Consider the following 16,317-nt stretch of genomic DNA (forward strand, 5'->3'; position numbering starts at 1 on the left):
AATCCTTGCAGTTGCCTCTTTCCTCATCAGCATGTCTTGTTCTTAAAGCAGCACATTCCTTCTTGGGTTGGAAATGAAAATTCCAGGATGGGAAAGAGCCAAGGCAGCAGTATACCTTGAGGTCAGTGCTGGAGGCTATTCCACGGACCTAGCCCAGCCACTGCCTCTAGGCAGCCCTCCATACAATTGTCCTTGAGGTGGGGTGTTCTTGGGTGTCCAGGATTGGCTGGGTACAGCCTTAGTTGGGCGCCAGTCTTGGGGGGCCATGGCCTGAGAGTATAGCCTCAAGGCTGGCAGCCCTGGGTTCTCATTCTGTCTCATCACTGTCATGCTGTCTAATCTTGATCAAATCACATAATCTCTATGGGCCTCTGTTTCTTCATCTATATAGCTATATTAAGATATCTGCTTCACAGACTGTCTGGCAAGAATGAAATTGACACAGGTGAGACATTCATCCTACCACCTGGCCCTCAATAGCTGTTTAACAACAACAAAAAGGGTGGACAAAACATTCATATTAATTAGGTGCACTGAGACATTATGCTGAGCTCTTATGACCTAGCCCTAGACCCTTGGCCTGGCTATGGACATCTGGATGGCTCAGAGGACAAATGTATAGGTCAAGTGGCCCCTCTGATCCTGTCCCTCTCAGTCCTGGGTCACTCTAGAAGATACCTGTGTCCTCATTCATAGATGGGTCATACCCTGACACCTGGGGTGGCTCAGGGATGCTTAGTCTCCACCTACTCTGGGAGCTGGGCAGTATATTCTCCTCCTAGAAGAGATTGTCACAGAAGCTTCAGGGAACCATGGACCCCCAGACTTCAAGTGCTCATGACTATCATAGATTATCTGGTCTCTAAGTACCTGAGGCTTCAGGGTCCACACTGCTTATATTATAGAGGAAGAGACTGAGGATCATATAGCCAGAGTTGTATTTATCTCACACAGTTCACTCATACGGTATTTGAGCACTTGATCTATGCCATGCTTCTGGGCAGCGGGGCACCTTAAGGGCTAAGGGGCCTATCCCTCAGGACCTCTCAGTGTGGGTGTATCAGGGGAGCCTGGGGGAGGAACCCCATCCAGTTCTGGGGAAAGCTAAGAACCCAAGCCTTCTCCCTCGGCTGCCTCTCTGAGCAGTGTCCAGTATGGGGCTCTGTGTACTTGTGGTTCACAGAAGGAAGGGACAGGATGTAGGTTGCACTGTTGTGTGGCCCATCCCCACACCCTCTCCCTCTCCAGGCTGAGCACAATGGGAGCCTGAACCTGCTTCTGTGTGAATGTGGGGAGGAATGAGACTATTCCAGGCTCTATGAATGGGGCAGGGAGTGACCTGGTGAGAGGTGGCCACCTGCTATCATTGCTGCCCTCCTCCATAGGGTGTGGACTGACAGCTCTCTAGCCACTCCCCTTGTAGGCCTCAGCTCCTGGCCTCAGCTGGACAGGAGGAGGCTGGTTTCTGAGAAAGGCCTGGTGGGGTCTCACTTGGTCTGGCTGTAGGCCCAGGAGTGACACAGGAAAGGGTACCATTGAGGCAGAGTCATGGCAATTGCTGTGGACTCTTTCATGTCAGATGCTTTTTGAGCATATATATCTCATCAGCTCTGTGTCCTAGATTTGTCAGCATGTGTATGTCAGTCAACTCCAGATCCTGGAGTTCTCTATGGGAGGAAGTTGCAGGGTCTGGGGAAGTAGTTCTTGTGGGGCAAGAGAAAGGATTCCATTCTCTATCCCTGAGGGCCTTTGGAGAGGTAGGACGAGGAATGATGGAGCATGTGACAGGAAGTGGAGAGACCCTGGCAGTGACTCGTAGGTGTTCCTTTCCTCTCCAGGGCCCAACATTCTTGGAGTGCAGCCATATTCTCTTTCAAGCACTAAGGGAAGAGGGTTCATTCCAGAGTCAATCTTTGATCTGTGCCTGCTCCCTCCCCTCAGTGCACAAGCATGTGAACACACACACACATCCAGTTCTGCCCTTGTAAAGCTAGAGAATGGTCAAAACTGCTTTGCTCTCAGCCCTGCTTCTGAGGTACAGTGTGGAGGTCTGGACAATGACCTTAGCTTCCCCCACCTTGGCCTGGTCCCTCTGGGAGCCTTGGGTCTTGGTGGGAGGGAAGGAGCTGGGAAGAAAACCCCTGGTGGCTCACTTGATCCTGGCCAGCTCTGGCCTGTGGATGGGCTCTACTAGCTCAGCTGCTGTCACTGTGCCCGTGGGTCTGTCCTGTGTGCCAACCTGGCCCTCCACCTCTTGCCCCACCCTCTGCTGCTGCCATCTCCACTGCTGTTTGGGCCTTAAGCAACCTGTCTGCCTGCCCTTGTAGGGAGGCTGGCTGAGGCAAATGGGGCATGGTAGCTGGTTCAGTTTACCTGGCTGAGGCCTAGGAAAGGGTGCTTGCCCCAGGCATGGGGCATATAGGGGGAACTGGTGGTGCTTGGGTTTTGCCTTTAGTAAACTAGACTGTATTGAAGCTCCTTTTTTCTCCAAGTCCTCTGAGAGCCATCTTGGGACCACCAGCTCTGCAGGGGCTAAGGCTAGTAAGAGTGTTGATTTAGGCCTGTGCTGCACTTTCCCCACCCCCTACACTCCCTGGAGGCACTGAGACCACATGGAACCTAAGAAGGAATGAGGCAGTAGGATTTCCCAGCATTGACCCTTGACAAGGGCAGTAGGAATGTGGGCTAGCTGATATTTCCCAAAGGCCCAGGCCATTCTCTACCTCCGTTACCTGCGATGACTTTCTGCTAGATGGAGTCCAAGCTTTTGCTCTATAAGCGGTTTAACTGTGTGGGGCAGCTCTGGAAAGGAACACTCCCTTGTTCCCAGCAGAGTTGCCTTTGGTAGGAGGAGGACTGAGGTGTGGGAAGAGAGGGCTTTGGACTCTTTCTGGGTTTGAATTAAGGCCTTACTGCTTACTAGACTGTGATTGATTCTGAGTTAGTCACTTGGTCTTTCTGAGAATCTCTACCTCAGAGGCTTTATTTCCTCTAGGGATTAAATAATAAGGGTAAGGCCCGGGGCGTCTGGGTGGCTTAGTCGGTTAAGCGTCCGACTTTCGCTTAGGTCATGATCTCGCGGTTCGTGGGTTCGAGCCCCGCGTCGGGCTCTGTGCTGACTGCCAGCTCAGAGCCTGGAGCCTGTTTCAGTCTGTGACTCCCTCTCTCTCTGACCCTCCCCTGCTCGCGCTGTCTCTCTCTCTCTCTCTCCTAGAAATAAATAAAACATTAAAAAAAAAAATAAGGGTAAGGCCCAATACCTGGCCCCCAGTAGATGCTTAGCACTCTTGCCTACCCTCACTCCCGTGCCTCATGCCACTAGGACTTTGTACTTTTGGAAACCCTGTTTGCCTGCCTCTGGCCTAGCCTCCTGCAGGTGGCCTAGGCCATTGAAAAGGTACAGCATAGAGAGTCCATTGAGCAGCCCATTCCTAGGCAGGGCCTATTCCTTGGGCTTCCAGGTGCTGTGGGTTGTATGACACAGCTCTGGAGCCAATCTGCCTTGGTTCAAATTCGGACTCCACACTACCTTGCTGTGTGGCCCTTGCTAAATAGCTTTACTGTCTGGGTCTTAGAATTGATAACGGTACCTATTGCACAATGCTGTTTGGATTGAATGGGCTGATGTACAGAAGGCAGCACCCGGGGCAGATGGTGAGCACCTTGTCAGGTACCAGCTGTTGTTAGGATATGCTTGGGGGTGAAAAAAGGAAGGCCTTGAAAGTCTTCTAGATGAGAGTTCCCTTAAAGCTCCTGGACCCCTCCTTTGGAGGTTGGCACCCTGGTGGCTCCCCTCCCCTCCAGCCTGTCATATGGGTCCTGCCCTCTGACCCTGCTATCTGTGTCACTCTCATCCTAACTAGTTCTAGCCCAGCTTTTGCCTTTGGGTGCCATCAGCTTGGGGAAGTTGGTGTGTTGACCTGCAGCACCCCGGAGGTTAAATGAACCCACTGTTCACCCTCCAGCAATGAACAGCTGTGGCTGCTCTGTTCCCCTGGGGGGTACCTGTGGGAGTGAAGGGCACTGTTGCTATTTCTACCCTTACTGTGGGCAGCTCTGGGCTGGGTACGCTGCCCAGGGAGGAGTCAAAGCAGCCCTCCAGGCCTGAGATTGGCAAGCATTGCAGCTCTCCTTGTCAGATGTTGCTGATTATGGATCCGGGGCCGGCCATTTCTGCTGAACTCAAGATCTGGGTGTGGTCTGGGCCAGCTGACCTCATTTTTCTTTCCTGGATCCTGGAAGATAATCAGTCTTGTCCTGTTTCTAGACTCAGTGAAGTCTTGGCCAGACAGGAACCCTCTTTTCTACTTCTTTTTTAATGTTTGTTTACTTATTTAGAGAGGGAATGCACATATGCATGTGGGGGAGGGGCATGGAGTTGGGGGGAGAATCCCAAGCAGGCTCTGTACTATCAGCACAGAGCCCAGCACAGGGCTCAGTCTCGCAACTGTGAGATGATGACCTGAGCCAAAATCAAGAGTCAGATGCTAAACTGACTGAGCCACCCAGGCACCCTGGGACCCTCTTTTCACTATGGCTTCACCAACAGGGTCAACCTGTCACTGCAGGACCTCTCTGGAAGGGGCAGTGGGGCCATTTTGTACCCGGAAGCTTTAGATTCCAAGCAGACCACTGTTTTCTCCCAGGCCAGGACTCAAGAGGCCTCACAGCTCTTGTTCTGGCCACAAGTACCCTGAGAAATGGCTAATACAGTGAGGAAAGGGAGCAAGCAGATGGAACCAAGATGGGTGGAGTTTCTAGCTATCAGGACATTCCTCTATCTTCTAGGCTCCTGACAACCTCAGTGGGCCATTCTCTTGGAGGTGAGCATGGGCTCTCCATGGAGCCCAGGAAAGCCTTCCCCTGCTCCTAGGCCAGCCTTGCCATTCCCCAGCTAGTCTTAGGGCCTGTTTCGTCTCCTTGCTGGTGCCGGGTTCAGCTGCTTTTCCAGTTCCAGCTTGGTACAGAGCTGCTTAGTAGGTGGTGGACTTGCTGAGTAACGGCTTAATCTGCCCTTCAGCCCCTGGCCAGGGCAGAACAGGGCGGGGGGAGGGGGGGTGGTAACTGGAAATGTCCTCACTTGTGGAAATGAGGGGTTGCTCAGACAGAAAGGAAGAACCTGTAGCTAACACATTTCCAGGATCTAAGAAGTCCTGTCTCCTTATTAGCTGCTTCCCTTTCCTGTGATGAGCATTCCTCTTTTCAAGTTGGAGGGAGAAAAGTTTTGCTCATGTGCAGGGCCCGTGTGTGCATGTGCATGCATGCATGTGCTGTTGTTGAGCACAGCCCAAGAACTTAATGTGTGTACGGGATCCTGGGCCTTTTTGTCTAGAAGCCTAGAGTGGTGGGGAGAGATGGAGAGGCTGTCAGTTATCATGCAGCATATGATAAGGCCTGCTCCTTTGGTTGAACATTTGGGATCAGAGAGGAAGAGCTTCTTGACAAGGAGCATCAGAAGGCTTTGAGGAGGAGGGCTGAGCTGAATTCTGAAGGATGGGCAGGAGTTGCCCAAGCAGAAGGGACTCTGGAGTAGGGTGAAGAAGGACACTCCAGGAAGAGGAAGTAGCTTACGCAAAGGCAGGAAGCATAGGAGGACGTGGCATGTCTGGGGAGCTGCAAATAGTTCTTTGTGGGTGTGTGTGGGGTTGTGGTGGGAGAGGAGACTGGCAAGGTGGGCTGGGCCAGACCCTGGATTTATCCCTCCCTCTGCCACTTAGATGCTCGTGGACACCTGCCCACCTGGGTTCTGGCCCTGGTTGGGGCCTTGGGGATGCAGAACAGGAGTGCTAGGCGAGTGTGTGGACAAATCCAGGCAGTATTGCGTGGACCACTTAAGACAGTGTTGCGTGATGGGCTCAGAAGTTTCGTCCTAGAGCTGAATTGGTAGCCATTGAAAAGTTCTAAGCAGGGTGGTCATGGGTGTTGTGGTGCTTTTGGGGGATTGAGGAGGATGTTGAGCTGGGAGCTCCATAAAGACTGCTGAAGTCATCCCAGAAAAGATCTTGGGACCCAGTCCCAGATGGGCCAGAGGGGGTCAAGTGACCTCCCATCCATTTCTCCATCTAATCTATATTGAATATTTCTTTTGTGTATCATAAGTTGCTGGGGTCTGGATCATGGTGATTGGCATTACAGCAGGTATTGTCCATTGGTCTGTCAGCAGGCCTTGCCAACGTGTCCAGGCTCAAGCCTTTGGTGTAAATGGAGCTGTTGCACCATCTGTAGACAAAAGATGGTACTGCACTTGCCTGGTTGGGTAGGAGGAGTGGCCGGCCTGCGGCCATATTAATGACTGCTTCTAGGTAGAGTTGATGGAAGCAAGAGTTTACAGCAAAATGTTGGGGTGGGATGGGGTGGGGGTGCCGCTGAGCTACCTTGAAAGATTCCCTAGAAGAGTGCTTGAACCTGAAGGATGGGTAAGGAGGAGGTACATGTTCAGAAGTTTGGTGAATGGGCGTTCTCCAGGCCAAGGGTCACTTGTTTGTCATGTCTTGTAGCTACTAATAACCAGCAACATTTACAGAGCCCTTGCTGAGTTCTGTACCAAGCTGAGCCCTCATATGAAGTATCTCATTTAATATGTCAATTCTGAAAGGAACCAGCACTCCAAGAAACCAAGGGCCTTATCCAGAGTAACACAACTCAAGATTCACACCTAGTCCTGTCTTTCTCCAGAAGTTTTGGTCTTGACCAGTGGAGCATATTGCCTGCCAGTAAAGCCCTGAGCTAGGCTTAATGATATAGCATTCAAGGGGGCAGCAAGGGGCCCTTAGCTGCAGAGAGCTGTGAGGTCGCACAGAAGTGAGAGCCTGGAGTTGGTGTGTGAGTCCCTGGCAAAGTGAGACTGTAAGGATAGAGCTAGGTTGGTCAAAGAGAGACAGAGCAGGGCTGAGAAAAACTTAGGGGATTGTTTACAGGGCTTGGAAAGGGAGGCCAGAGGCAAGAACAGGTCAAAATGACTTCACGGTGCTGGGAAGGTAGACTGGGAAAAGGAGCAACTGAGGTAGAGGGGTTTTGAATTTAGGAGTCATTGGGCCCCAGGTCATGGGAGAAAGGGACCTTCGGGTCAAGGGAAATCTAGGATTGACAGTACAAGGTCTGTAATGAGTGTCTTAGATTCCAGATCAGATACCCTTGGGGTTCAATATAGACTCAGGTGGCAGGAAATGAGACAAATTGGGACCCCCTTGATGCTAGGAAGAGAGGTAGATGCTAGGCCTTGCAGGCCTGGGGTCAGGCCTAGGAAATGTTGGAGCCCCACATGGAGCCCCATCTGCCTTGGGTTTGTAGGAGCCAGAAGAGGAGGGCAGCTAGGGAAGGGAGCAGAGTACAGCGATATGCAGGCACTGGGGGCTCAGGGAGACTTGAAGGGGAAGCAGTAGTCTCCAGCTGAGCCAGGAACGGACTTCGCAAGTGTGGCTGGGATGGGGGGATGGGGTGGAGAAGAGATCTGGAGGCTCTGGTGATGGTGGCGGGCCCTGCCTGAGGAACTGGGGAAGAGGATCTCACAGTTTCATCAGCAGCTCAGAGGCCAGTGTGGTCCTGCTTCCTAACCAGTGGTTCCTGCAGCCTCTTCACGGCCAGCACTGGGTCTGGCATGCTTGTTGGAGGCTTAAATGAAGGGATGGATGAGTCCTGCAGCAGGATGCGATAGGCTGGGGCCACAGATAGGTTCCAGCAGGAAAATATTCCTCTCCATCCTGGGGTTGTGGCCTGTTGGAGCTGGTGGTTTTGCCGGGCCTGAGCGGGCACAGAACCCAAGTGGCAAGAGTTCTGAGAGCCTCCTTCCTTCGCCCAACCCTGAGACCCCTGTTCTTCCTCCCCAGGTACCCCCTGAGAAGTGCCGCTGTGCGGTGGGCAGCATTCTAAGTGAAGGTGAGGAGTCACCCTCCTCTGAGCTCATCCAGCTCTACCAGAAATTTGGCTTCAAGGTATTCTCCTTCCCGGCACCCAGCCATGTGGTAACGGCCACCTTCCCGTATACCTCCACCCTGTCCATCTGGCTGGCTACCCGCCGTGTCCATCCTGCCCTGGATGCCTACATCAAGGTGAGAGACAGGCCTGGGGTTTGTGTGTGTTGGGGGAAAGCCAGTCCTTTGGGTGAGAGCCAGGGAGGACTGCTCATGCCGGGAGGAAAAGCTGGTTTGGGGAGGGCAGCATCATGGGACCCTCATGGGGCAGATGCTTGTGGAGCTAGGAATTTGGGCAGAGGCTACTGGTATCTGTCCCAAATGCCCAAGACCTCATGGATGCCAGAGCATCTACTAGGAGCTTGTTCAGAAACTTAACCTGGTCAGTTCAGCTCTGGCTTGGACCAGAGACATTTTTAGTTCTCAGCACCCACTCCAGGCTGAGAGGGGGTCTACCCTGACCCCTTCCTGATGGAGGCCCACAGAGCAAGAGCCCTGAGGCTTCGGTGGCTGGCAGGCCCCAGGTGTTCTGTGTTGCCCTGGCCCGGCCCCTGCATGGGTTTATGCACCTGCTGCCTGAGCGCAGGGCTAGGTTGACCCTGTCTCCTTCAGTTCCTGACCTAGTCATTAGCAATGCTGGCAGACTGGCCTACCTGAAGGAAGCAAGAGAGCCAGACACCAGGAGGACCTGTTGAGGGGTCTCTGTGTCCACAGAGATTTTTTTAAAACTTTCACTATTGCACATCCCTCCTTCTCCAGAACATTTTGTAAACTTGGATACTAGGGAAATAGCCCAGCTGGGCTTGAAAGCAATTGTTTATTCATCCACTCAGTTTGAATTTACTGAATGTCTATGTGCCATGTACTGTACTGGACACAATGTGAGATGCTGGACACTGGGATAGATAGGTATTTACAGCAAGTGGTAGAGACAGGTAATAAATATCAGACAAGAGGCATCCATCTGGGTCAGTTGGTGGAAACTGCGATTCTTGATCTCAGGGTTGTGAGTTTGAGCCCCATGATAGGTGTAGAGATTACTTAAAAATAAAATCATTTTTAAAAAGATAAATGTCAGACAAAAATGGGATACGTGCTAGACAAGAATGGTGAGAAAAAGCAGGGGTCCAGCTTGGATAGAGTAGGTTAGGGAGGCCTCTTGGAGGAGGCTACCTCCCAGGTAGAATCTTGAAAGAGCCCTTGGAGAAGGGGTTAAGAAGATTCCAGGCAGAGCAGAGAGGGAGCATAGGTTTGATCTAAAGGTGGTAGGAAGTCACTGCAGTGTTGCATCCAGGAAAATAACACGTCCTCTCTAGCCACATGTGTACAGAATAAGCTCTCTCATCCTGGGAAGTGGGTACTAGATCCTGGATCATAGCAGCCAATGGAGGTACCTAGGAAGCTGTCAGGATTTCTAGTGTGAGCGCTGGTGACTTGGACTTGGGCAGTGGCTGTAGAGATTTGGAAAAGGTGGAGATTTACAGTCTGTTTTGGAGATAGAACTAACGGACTTGTGCATGGATTGGATGTTGTGGAGGGGCTGGGAAAGGAGGAGTCACAGCAGGCTCCAGTCCCCTTCAGCCTGGGCAGGAGCACAGGTGTGTAGTGGTGCTTTTAACTGAGATATGGAGACCTGGTTTGGGGAGGGGGGGCAAACAGCCCTATGGGCTGTATCGGGGGGTCTGTCTGGCAGATATCCAGGTGGAGGTGTGGAATCCCCAGTGCCATGTGCAGTTTGGACTTCAGAGAGGATTGGGGTGGTAGATATGTTTAGGGACCTGAGCCTGTGGACAGTATATGTCCTGGGGACAGCTCCTGGCAGCAAAGGCCATGCACAGAGTGCAGCCAGTGTGGCTAGGATCAAGGAACAGGAGAAGGAAGTCAGCAGGAATTTGAATTTGGTGGATTTGAAAGAATCCGATGGCTTTGTTCTCTAGAGCAGCCTGGGTGAAGGGATAAGGCCTTGGTGATGGATAATGAGAGCTCAGACAGGTCTTGGCTAGGGAGATGTAAAGAGTCTGGGGTCAGGGCTGGGGAATGAATGAATGGGTCACCAACAGTGGCCTTGGTGGTCAAGGGTGGGAAGAGAAGAAACAGGAGGGCTATTGCTGTGGTAGGGCAGGGGCACGGGGAGGACAGAGTTGGATTTCCCTTGTGAGTTAGCAGTGGCAGCGGGTAGGGTGCTGGGGGGCGGGATGTACTTGCCTGGGGGTAAGTTGGGCTGGAGGCTGAGGGGCAGGGTGAGCAAGGAATGGGATAGCTGGCTGGTGGTAAGGGCAGGAGGGCAGACATTGGTCCACTCAGCACACTTCCTGAAGAAAGGCTGCTGTGTGATGTCTCCAGGTCTGTCATGCCCATCCTCATCCTCAGGATTGGAGGAGCACCCCCAGGAAGAGACTTTGTGGGTTCCAGACCTCAGAACAGGACGTGTGGCATGTGGTGTGGTGGCGAGCAGCTCAGCCACCAAAGCCTTTTCCTGGCTTCAGGGGTTTATTTTTAGATACCTTTGTCCAAATTTCCCGGCCCCTGACAGCTTCACAAGTTGCCTTGTTTTGACGTCACCTCTTTGATGAAAGCCCTTCCTCCTTCCTCTTCTCGTGGGAGCCTGTTAGCTGTGTTCTGGGCTTGATTCTCCTGGGGTGGGGGCTGGAGCAGGGGGCTACCATTCTCCTTCCTGCCTTGGATGAGGAAGCCAGAGGTATAGGAGAGAGCAAGGGGCTTCTCCAGGGCTGTCTGTGAGGCACGGTGCTGTGGGAGAAGAAAGATGTCAGGCTGCCCACAGTGGAGGCATGGCCCAAGATGCTCTGATGGTTTCTGGAGGCAGGGGTCACCTCTGCCCCTGTGTTTAGCATGGTCTTGTGTCCCTGGGAGCACATCACATGAAGTGAGGAAGGGACTCAGCCTCCAGTGGACAGGGGGGTGGCCCTGTGCCTCTCAGCCTAGGAAACAGAAGATAATATAAAGCTCCCTCCCACATCTGCCCTCTTCCCCACTGCCCTGAGACCAGAGAAAGAAGGCTGCTAATGAGACTATGGACTCTTCTGCCTCTCCCAGCTCTGATGGCTAGCTGCCTTTGTGTGTATGTGTGTGTACGTGTATGTGTGCCCTTCTTTTTCTCCACCTCTCTGGCTTCTTTATGGATCTGAGGCTGGTCTGCTGTGGAGGTGTTTGAAATGGAATGACAGCAGCCATCGGCTTTCTGTTTCAGGAGGGATGAGGGAGGCCAGTAGTTGTGCTGCCAGCAGGATGGAAAGGAGGGCTTGGCAGGCTGGGGCAAGGGGCAGGGGTGAATGGTCTCAGGGGTTTGGGTGAGGGAGGTAGAGAGCAGGTGTTGTCCTGGCAGTTGCAGATGTGCCTGAGGCTGGGGCAGGATTGACCTCATGGGACAGAAAGGTCCTGGGGGTCACTGTAAGGAGCCCAAAAATGAAGTATTTGTCAGGTTTCTATGGGGATTCTGGGAGGATAGATAGATCCCAGCAGCTTTGTGGTCTGTGTGGCAGCCCATGGCTCTCCGGTCAGCCCTCCCCAGCTTGGCAGCCTGGCAAGCTGAGCTGTAAGGGGTAGAACTCTGCCTTTCTTCACATAAACCACCAGGGGGGCCCTAGGCAGAGCAATCTGGGACAGCATCTGTGTAAGGGATGCTTGGGTACCATGTGACTATTATTTTATGTGGAAGATGCCCCAGCTTTGTCAGGCTGCTCCACCAGAGTCCAGGAGGTGGCCTCAGGACAAGAGGAAACCTGTCCCAGGAAGTGGGTCTTCTGGCATCTGCAGGAGGGAACTGAGCTTCCCCGAAATTGTAGGGCCACAGAGGAGATGGTGCCCAGGGTCAGCCCAGAGCAATAGGTGAAGGCTCCCAAATTCACCACAGGTAGAACCAGTCTTAATTAGTGTTCAGGGAAGGCTTGGGGCACATGGAGTAGACCAGGACCGAGTGAGAGGCCTGGGGTCCTGTGTGTGAGATTGTGTGTGAGAGGCCCCTGAGCTCAGTGCTCACAGCTATCTGTAGCAGTTGGTGGGGAGGTCACTGAGAGTGTTAAACTGCCCAGCCCAGCCCCGTTGTGCCTGACTGCCTCTCAACAGCATCCCTAACTTTCATAAACCCCCTTCCCCAAGGTCTCTGCTTTCCAGGAGTTTTCAAGGAGGGTCCTTGTGATGTTTGGACATCTTCTCCTGAGTTTAAAGAGACACAGGACATCATCAATGTGGAAGTTGGTTGGCTGAGTAGTACAGGCAGGCCTTGGGGGTCAAGCATTGGCTCTTTCTCCATAGAACTGTGGAGAAGCTGGGGCAGGTGGGGGTGGGGTGGATGTAGTGAGCTGGCTGGTTGCGGGGAGTCTTGGTCGTAAAGTTCTGGGAAAGCTGGTTTGATGGGATTGTCTTCCTAGGGGTGTAAAGTAACAGGAACCCTAGACCATAGTTCTGTTCAGGACAGGAGCCTAAGGCTATGCTAAGGTGCCCCTGTGGCTTGGCAGCCAGGGGTGGGGATCTACACTTGGACCCTTACTTGCTTCAAATGGAGTAGCTCTTCCTCTGGGTTTTAATGAACCAGATGATCTCATGAGGTTTTGTTTGGAGGAGGGTATCTGAGACTTAAGTGGTTTGAAAACTGCTATCCTCAGAGAGGGGCACAGCTGGGCAAATGCCCCCTCCACCCGTGGCCAACTGTGTGTCTGTTGCAGATCCCGAGGACACTGGCAGCTGCAGTGTGAGTGGAGCTGGGAGGCACCAGGGCTCATCCCAAGTGCAAGCCAAGGACAGCACCCCCAGCAGAAGCAGTTGTTTCTGGGGAGCCTGACTGACTGGGAGTTGGAGCTTAAGGGAGCCCTGCGGCTGTCCGGCTGTCCCTGGGGTGGTGGTGACTGAACTCTTGAGTGGCTGATGATTGGATGGTGTCACAGGGCAGCCAGCTGGAGACTGAGGAACAGGGGCCTCAGCAAGGTGCCTGTGGGAGTGAGTTGGCCTGTTGAGCTGTGGGAGTCTGTTGCTTCCTCTCAGTAGCATGGTCAGCCTGGGGTCCTGTCCAATGGCTCAGAATTTTCTGTATGTGTTTCCCCTTCTCCTACCTGGGTAACTTTGAGGGAGTCAGTGCTGGGGGCAGGCAGGATTTGAGTCTACTCTGGGGCCAGAACACCAGTGGGGAGTAACATGGCCCAGGCACTGGGAATCTAGGTGAGGACACCCCAGTGGGATGTGAAATTTAGGATAATCTCTCTATTCGTGCCAATCACCTTTGCTGAGCAAATGTGGGAGGGTTCCTAGTTTTTTTTTTTTTTCCTCAAAGTTTGTTTATTTACTTTGAAAGAGAGCTGGGGAGGAGTAGAGAGAGGGAGAGAGAGAGGATCCCAAGCAGGCTCTACACTGCCAGTGTGGAACCCAATGCAAGGCTCAAACCCACAAATTGTGAGATCACAACCTGAGCCAAAATTGAGAGTCAGATGCTTAACCAATTGAGCTACCCAGGTGGCTCCTGAACTTTATTTTTAATAAGGGAGGCCCTCTTGTCACCTCAGCTCAGTTGCTTACTCAGCAGTTATTTACTGAACCCCCTTTTATGCAGCATTGTTCAGGGGATGGGGGAACCAACTGGGAGGCAATCATAGGGTCGCAGTCAAAGCCTACATTCCCAACATTTTATAAATGGGGAGACTGAGGCCTGGAGAAGGGAGGTTACCCAAGTTCAATGGATGAAGCAGTGGCTGAGTCCAGACTGGGTGCCCTGGGCTGAGGATCATTCTGATGGCTATGTGCCTGTTGCCACTTTGCCTCATCTATGAACAAGGTTGGGCCCAAGAGGTTCAGGACTTGTCATGAACTTGGGATACACGTGGGATGGTCCCCACAGTGAGCATGGTTGGCAGCACTGTGGGCCAACATCTAGTTGACCCTCTGTCTGTAGTAGGTGGACAGAGTCAGGGCTGAAGCTACTGGTCTGGGAGTCAGCTTGGGGAGCCAGAAGCAAAGGGCACGAAGAGTCTGGCTGCCCATTTGCCCAGCAGGCGCCCATTAAAGGTGACCTTGGCAGTTGCTCTGGGCACAGGAAGCAGCTGCTACAGGTGTCTTACTGGGCCTCATATCCTCACCCCCAGTGAGGTGGAGACAGCTTCATTCCCAGGCTTCCCTTACTGAGGCTCACTTGCTGGTGCTACCACCTGCACTCTCAGCAGCTCCAGGACTTGGGGCCGAGCGACAGGCCCCGAGAATTCTTTCCTTGCCTATTTCCCCCAGCCACAGGGTTCAGGCATGCCCAGGGAGAGTGGAGTGGGGAGGGGAGGGATGGATTCACCAGGAAAGGCAAAGCAACCTTTGAAAGGTGGTGGCATTTGGGCTTGAAAGAAAGGTAGCATTCTCCAAGGTGAAAAAGCAGGTCAGGCATAGTCAGATTTGGGCATGCCTTATATGTACATTGTGGCTAGAGTGGAGGGGAGGAGCAAGAGTTCCGGGCCCGAGAGCTGAAGCTGGGTCCTAAATGCACCATGGATAGTGTCTGAGCAAATGAGTGACTACATCCAAGCTGGGCTTTGTAACAGAACTTGAGCACAGAGAGATGGGGAGGGAGAGCTGGAGGCCACATAGCTGAGCTCTGAATGACACTCTACTCCCAGATGCCCTCAAACCAAGAGAAGCCCCCTACCTTCTCAGGGCTTGGCTTCCTTGACTCCCCTTAGTGAACTGCACCTGGATGCTGTTACCCTCAGAAGGCCAGGTCTCTCCCCACTGCTGGCGTAGGCCCTGGAACCTGTTCCTCAGTCTCTCTGGCTTCACCTCTCCCCACTCCCCTACCCCAGGGCTGAAAGCACAAAGCCAGCCTTTGCTGGGGCGGGCGTGGGAGCCACTACTCTCGAAATACCAGCTCAGATGTGGTAGCTTGGCAGTCCCGCAGGACCCTGGGGGTTGAGGCTTGTCTGGATGGTGCTGTGGGGTTGGGCCATCACCAGTGCAGAGGGAGTAGTCTTCCCCAGGCAGATGGGATTTACCAAGGAAGAATTCTGTTGCTCTTCTCCACAAACTTGGGATTCCAGGAATGAGGGAAGGGGAAGAGATTTTGAGGAGGGGGGTCATCTAGAGCATAAAAACTCTGCCCTTTAGCAGACCCCTCAAATAAGGAAGGTTAGCTGTCTGGTTATACAAAAAGAAAACCTAAGGCTCCAGAGAAAGGGCTTTCCTTGCGGGGGGCGGGGGGGGAGGTGGTTGGGTGAGGGGAGGGCAGAAGTCAGAGGTACCAGTTGGAGATAAATATAGGACCACCTTCTCCTCACCTACCTCCTCTCCTTCCCCCTCTCTTCATCCTTACTTGCCTACCTGTCCTTCCCCTCTGGCACTTCCTGATGCCTCTGGCTCCCAGGTGCTTGGCTTCATGGTCCCATCTGCACTGAGCAGCCTTCCTGCTGCTGGATAATCAATCAGTAACATATTCGTCAGTTTGTGAACCTTACAGGGCTCAAGGTCCTTGACTGCACAGATGCTGCAGAGAATGGCTGGATCTTGGAGACGGGTGGGCTGTGGAGCCTGCCGTGGTAGCAGCAGCATCTAGGAGGCCATGGCTCCCCTCCTGTATTTGGAAGGGATAGTGGGGATCCTAGGGCCGAGCCCCCAAGTTTCCCATAGGGTCCTCACCCTCAGGCTCCCTGCCCCCTGGTCCTGCTCCACAAGGGCCTAAGAAGGCCAGATTGGGACTGAGCTGGGGTTGGAAATTGGCCCTTCCGGGCCCTGGGGAAAGGAAAGGCTGGGGTTGGCTGCAGGGTCAGAAGCTTCCTGGTCCAGATAGGAACTAAGGTGCTTAAGGGCCTGGATCCCCTGTGCCTGCTTAGAGGGAATCACCCTCCCCTGCTCCTCAGTGCCCCAGCCTGCCCTGGTCTGATGGCTGCCAAGGCCCACTCTCGAGCTGCCCAGGAAGCCTGGGTATGCAGGAATATGAGCAGAGGTGTAAATTGCATGGCAAGCTGTCGGCTCTGAGGTGAAAATGAAAAGTCTTGAGGCAGTGGCGCCAGCAGGCACAGCAGGCTGGGGTGCCAGGCACAGCGCCCTCCTTTCCCACCCCACTCTCACTCACACCTTCCCCTTTTTACAGTCTTTCCCTGCCTCTCGCCCAAGCCTGGCTCCTCTGCCATTCCCTCCCTTGCCATTTAGGGGGCTTCCAGACAGACCCAACCCCACAAGGCCTTCATCTGTTGCTTCTGTTAGGTTTTCTAACTAGCTGACTGGTGCACAGAAAACTGGGCTTGGCTTTTTTGTTAATTTTGTGATCTTAACATTTGTGGTAGTTTCTCCAATTGATTCCTTTCAGGTTTTTCAAGTATATAATTGTCCTGTCTTTCAGTGATGGTGTTTTTATTCACCTTTTCCAGTTTCTCACTTCTTTTAGGATCATCTGTTCCAGTCTCTTTATTTTACAGTTGGGGATATT

General features: G+C 53.0%; 1 protein-coding gene across 4 annotated transcripts in view; it reads left to right on the forward strand.

The window, feature by feature from the left end:
• TEX264 (testis expressed 264, ER-phagy receptor) overlaps window positions 1-16,317 on the forward strand; it is a 31,038-nt gene that overhangs the window by 5,654 nt on the left and 9,067 nt on the right. For all 4 annotated transcript variants that reach the window (XM_039243681.1, XM_039243680.1, XM_039243683.1 and 1 more), the window contains one exon: window positions 7,827-8,048. In XM_039243681.1, coding sequence (XP_039099612.1) covers window positions 7,827-8,048 — 222 coding nt within the window. The remainder of the gene's footprint in view (window positions 1-7,826; window positions 8,049-16,317) is intronic.

Source organism: Hyaena hyaena, unplaced genomic scaffold, assembly GCF_003009895.1.
Source record: "Hyaena hyaena isolate Hyena2069 unplaced genomic scaffold, ASM300989v1 scaffold_231, whole genome shotgun sequence".
Taxonomy (NCBI): Eukaryota; Metazoa; Chordata; class Mammalia; order Carnivora; family Hyaenidae; genus Hyaena; species Hyaena hyaena.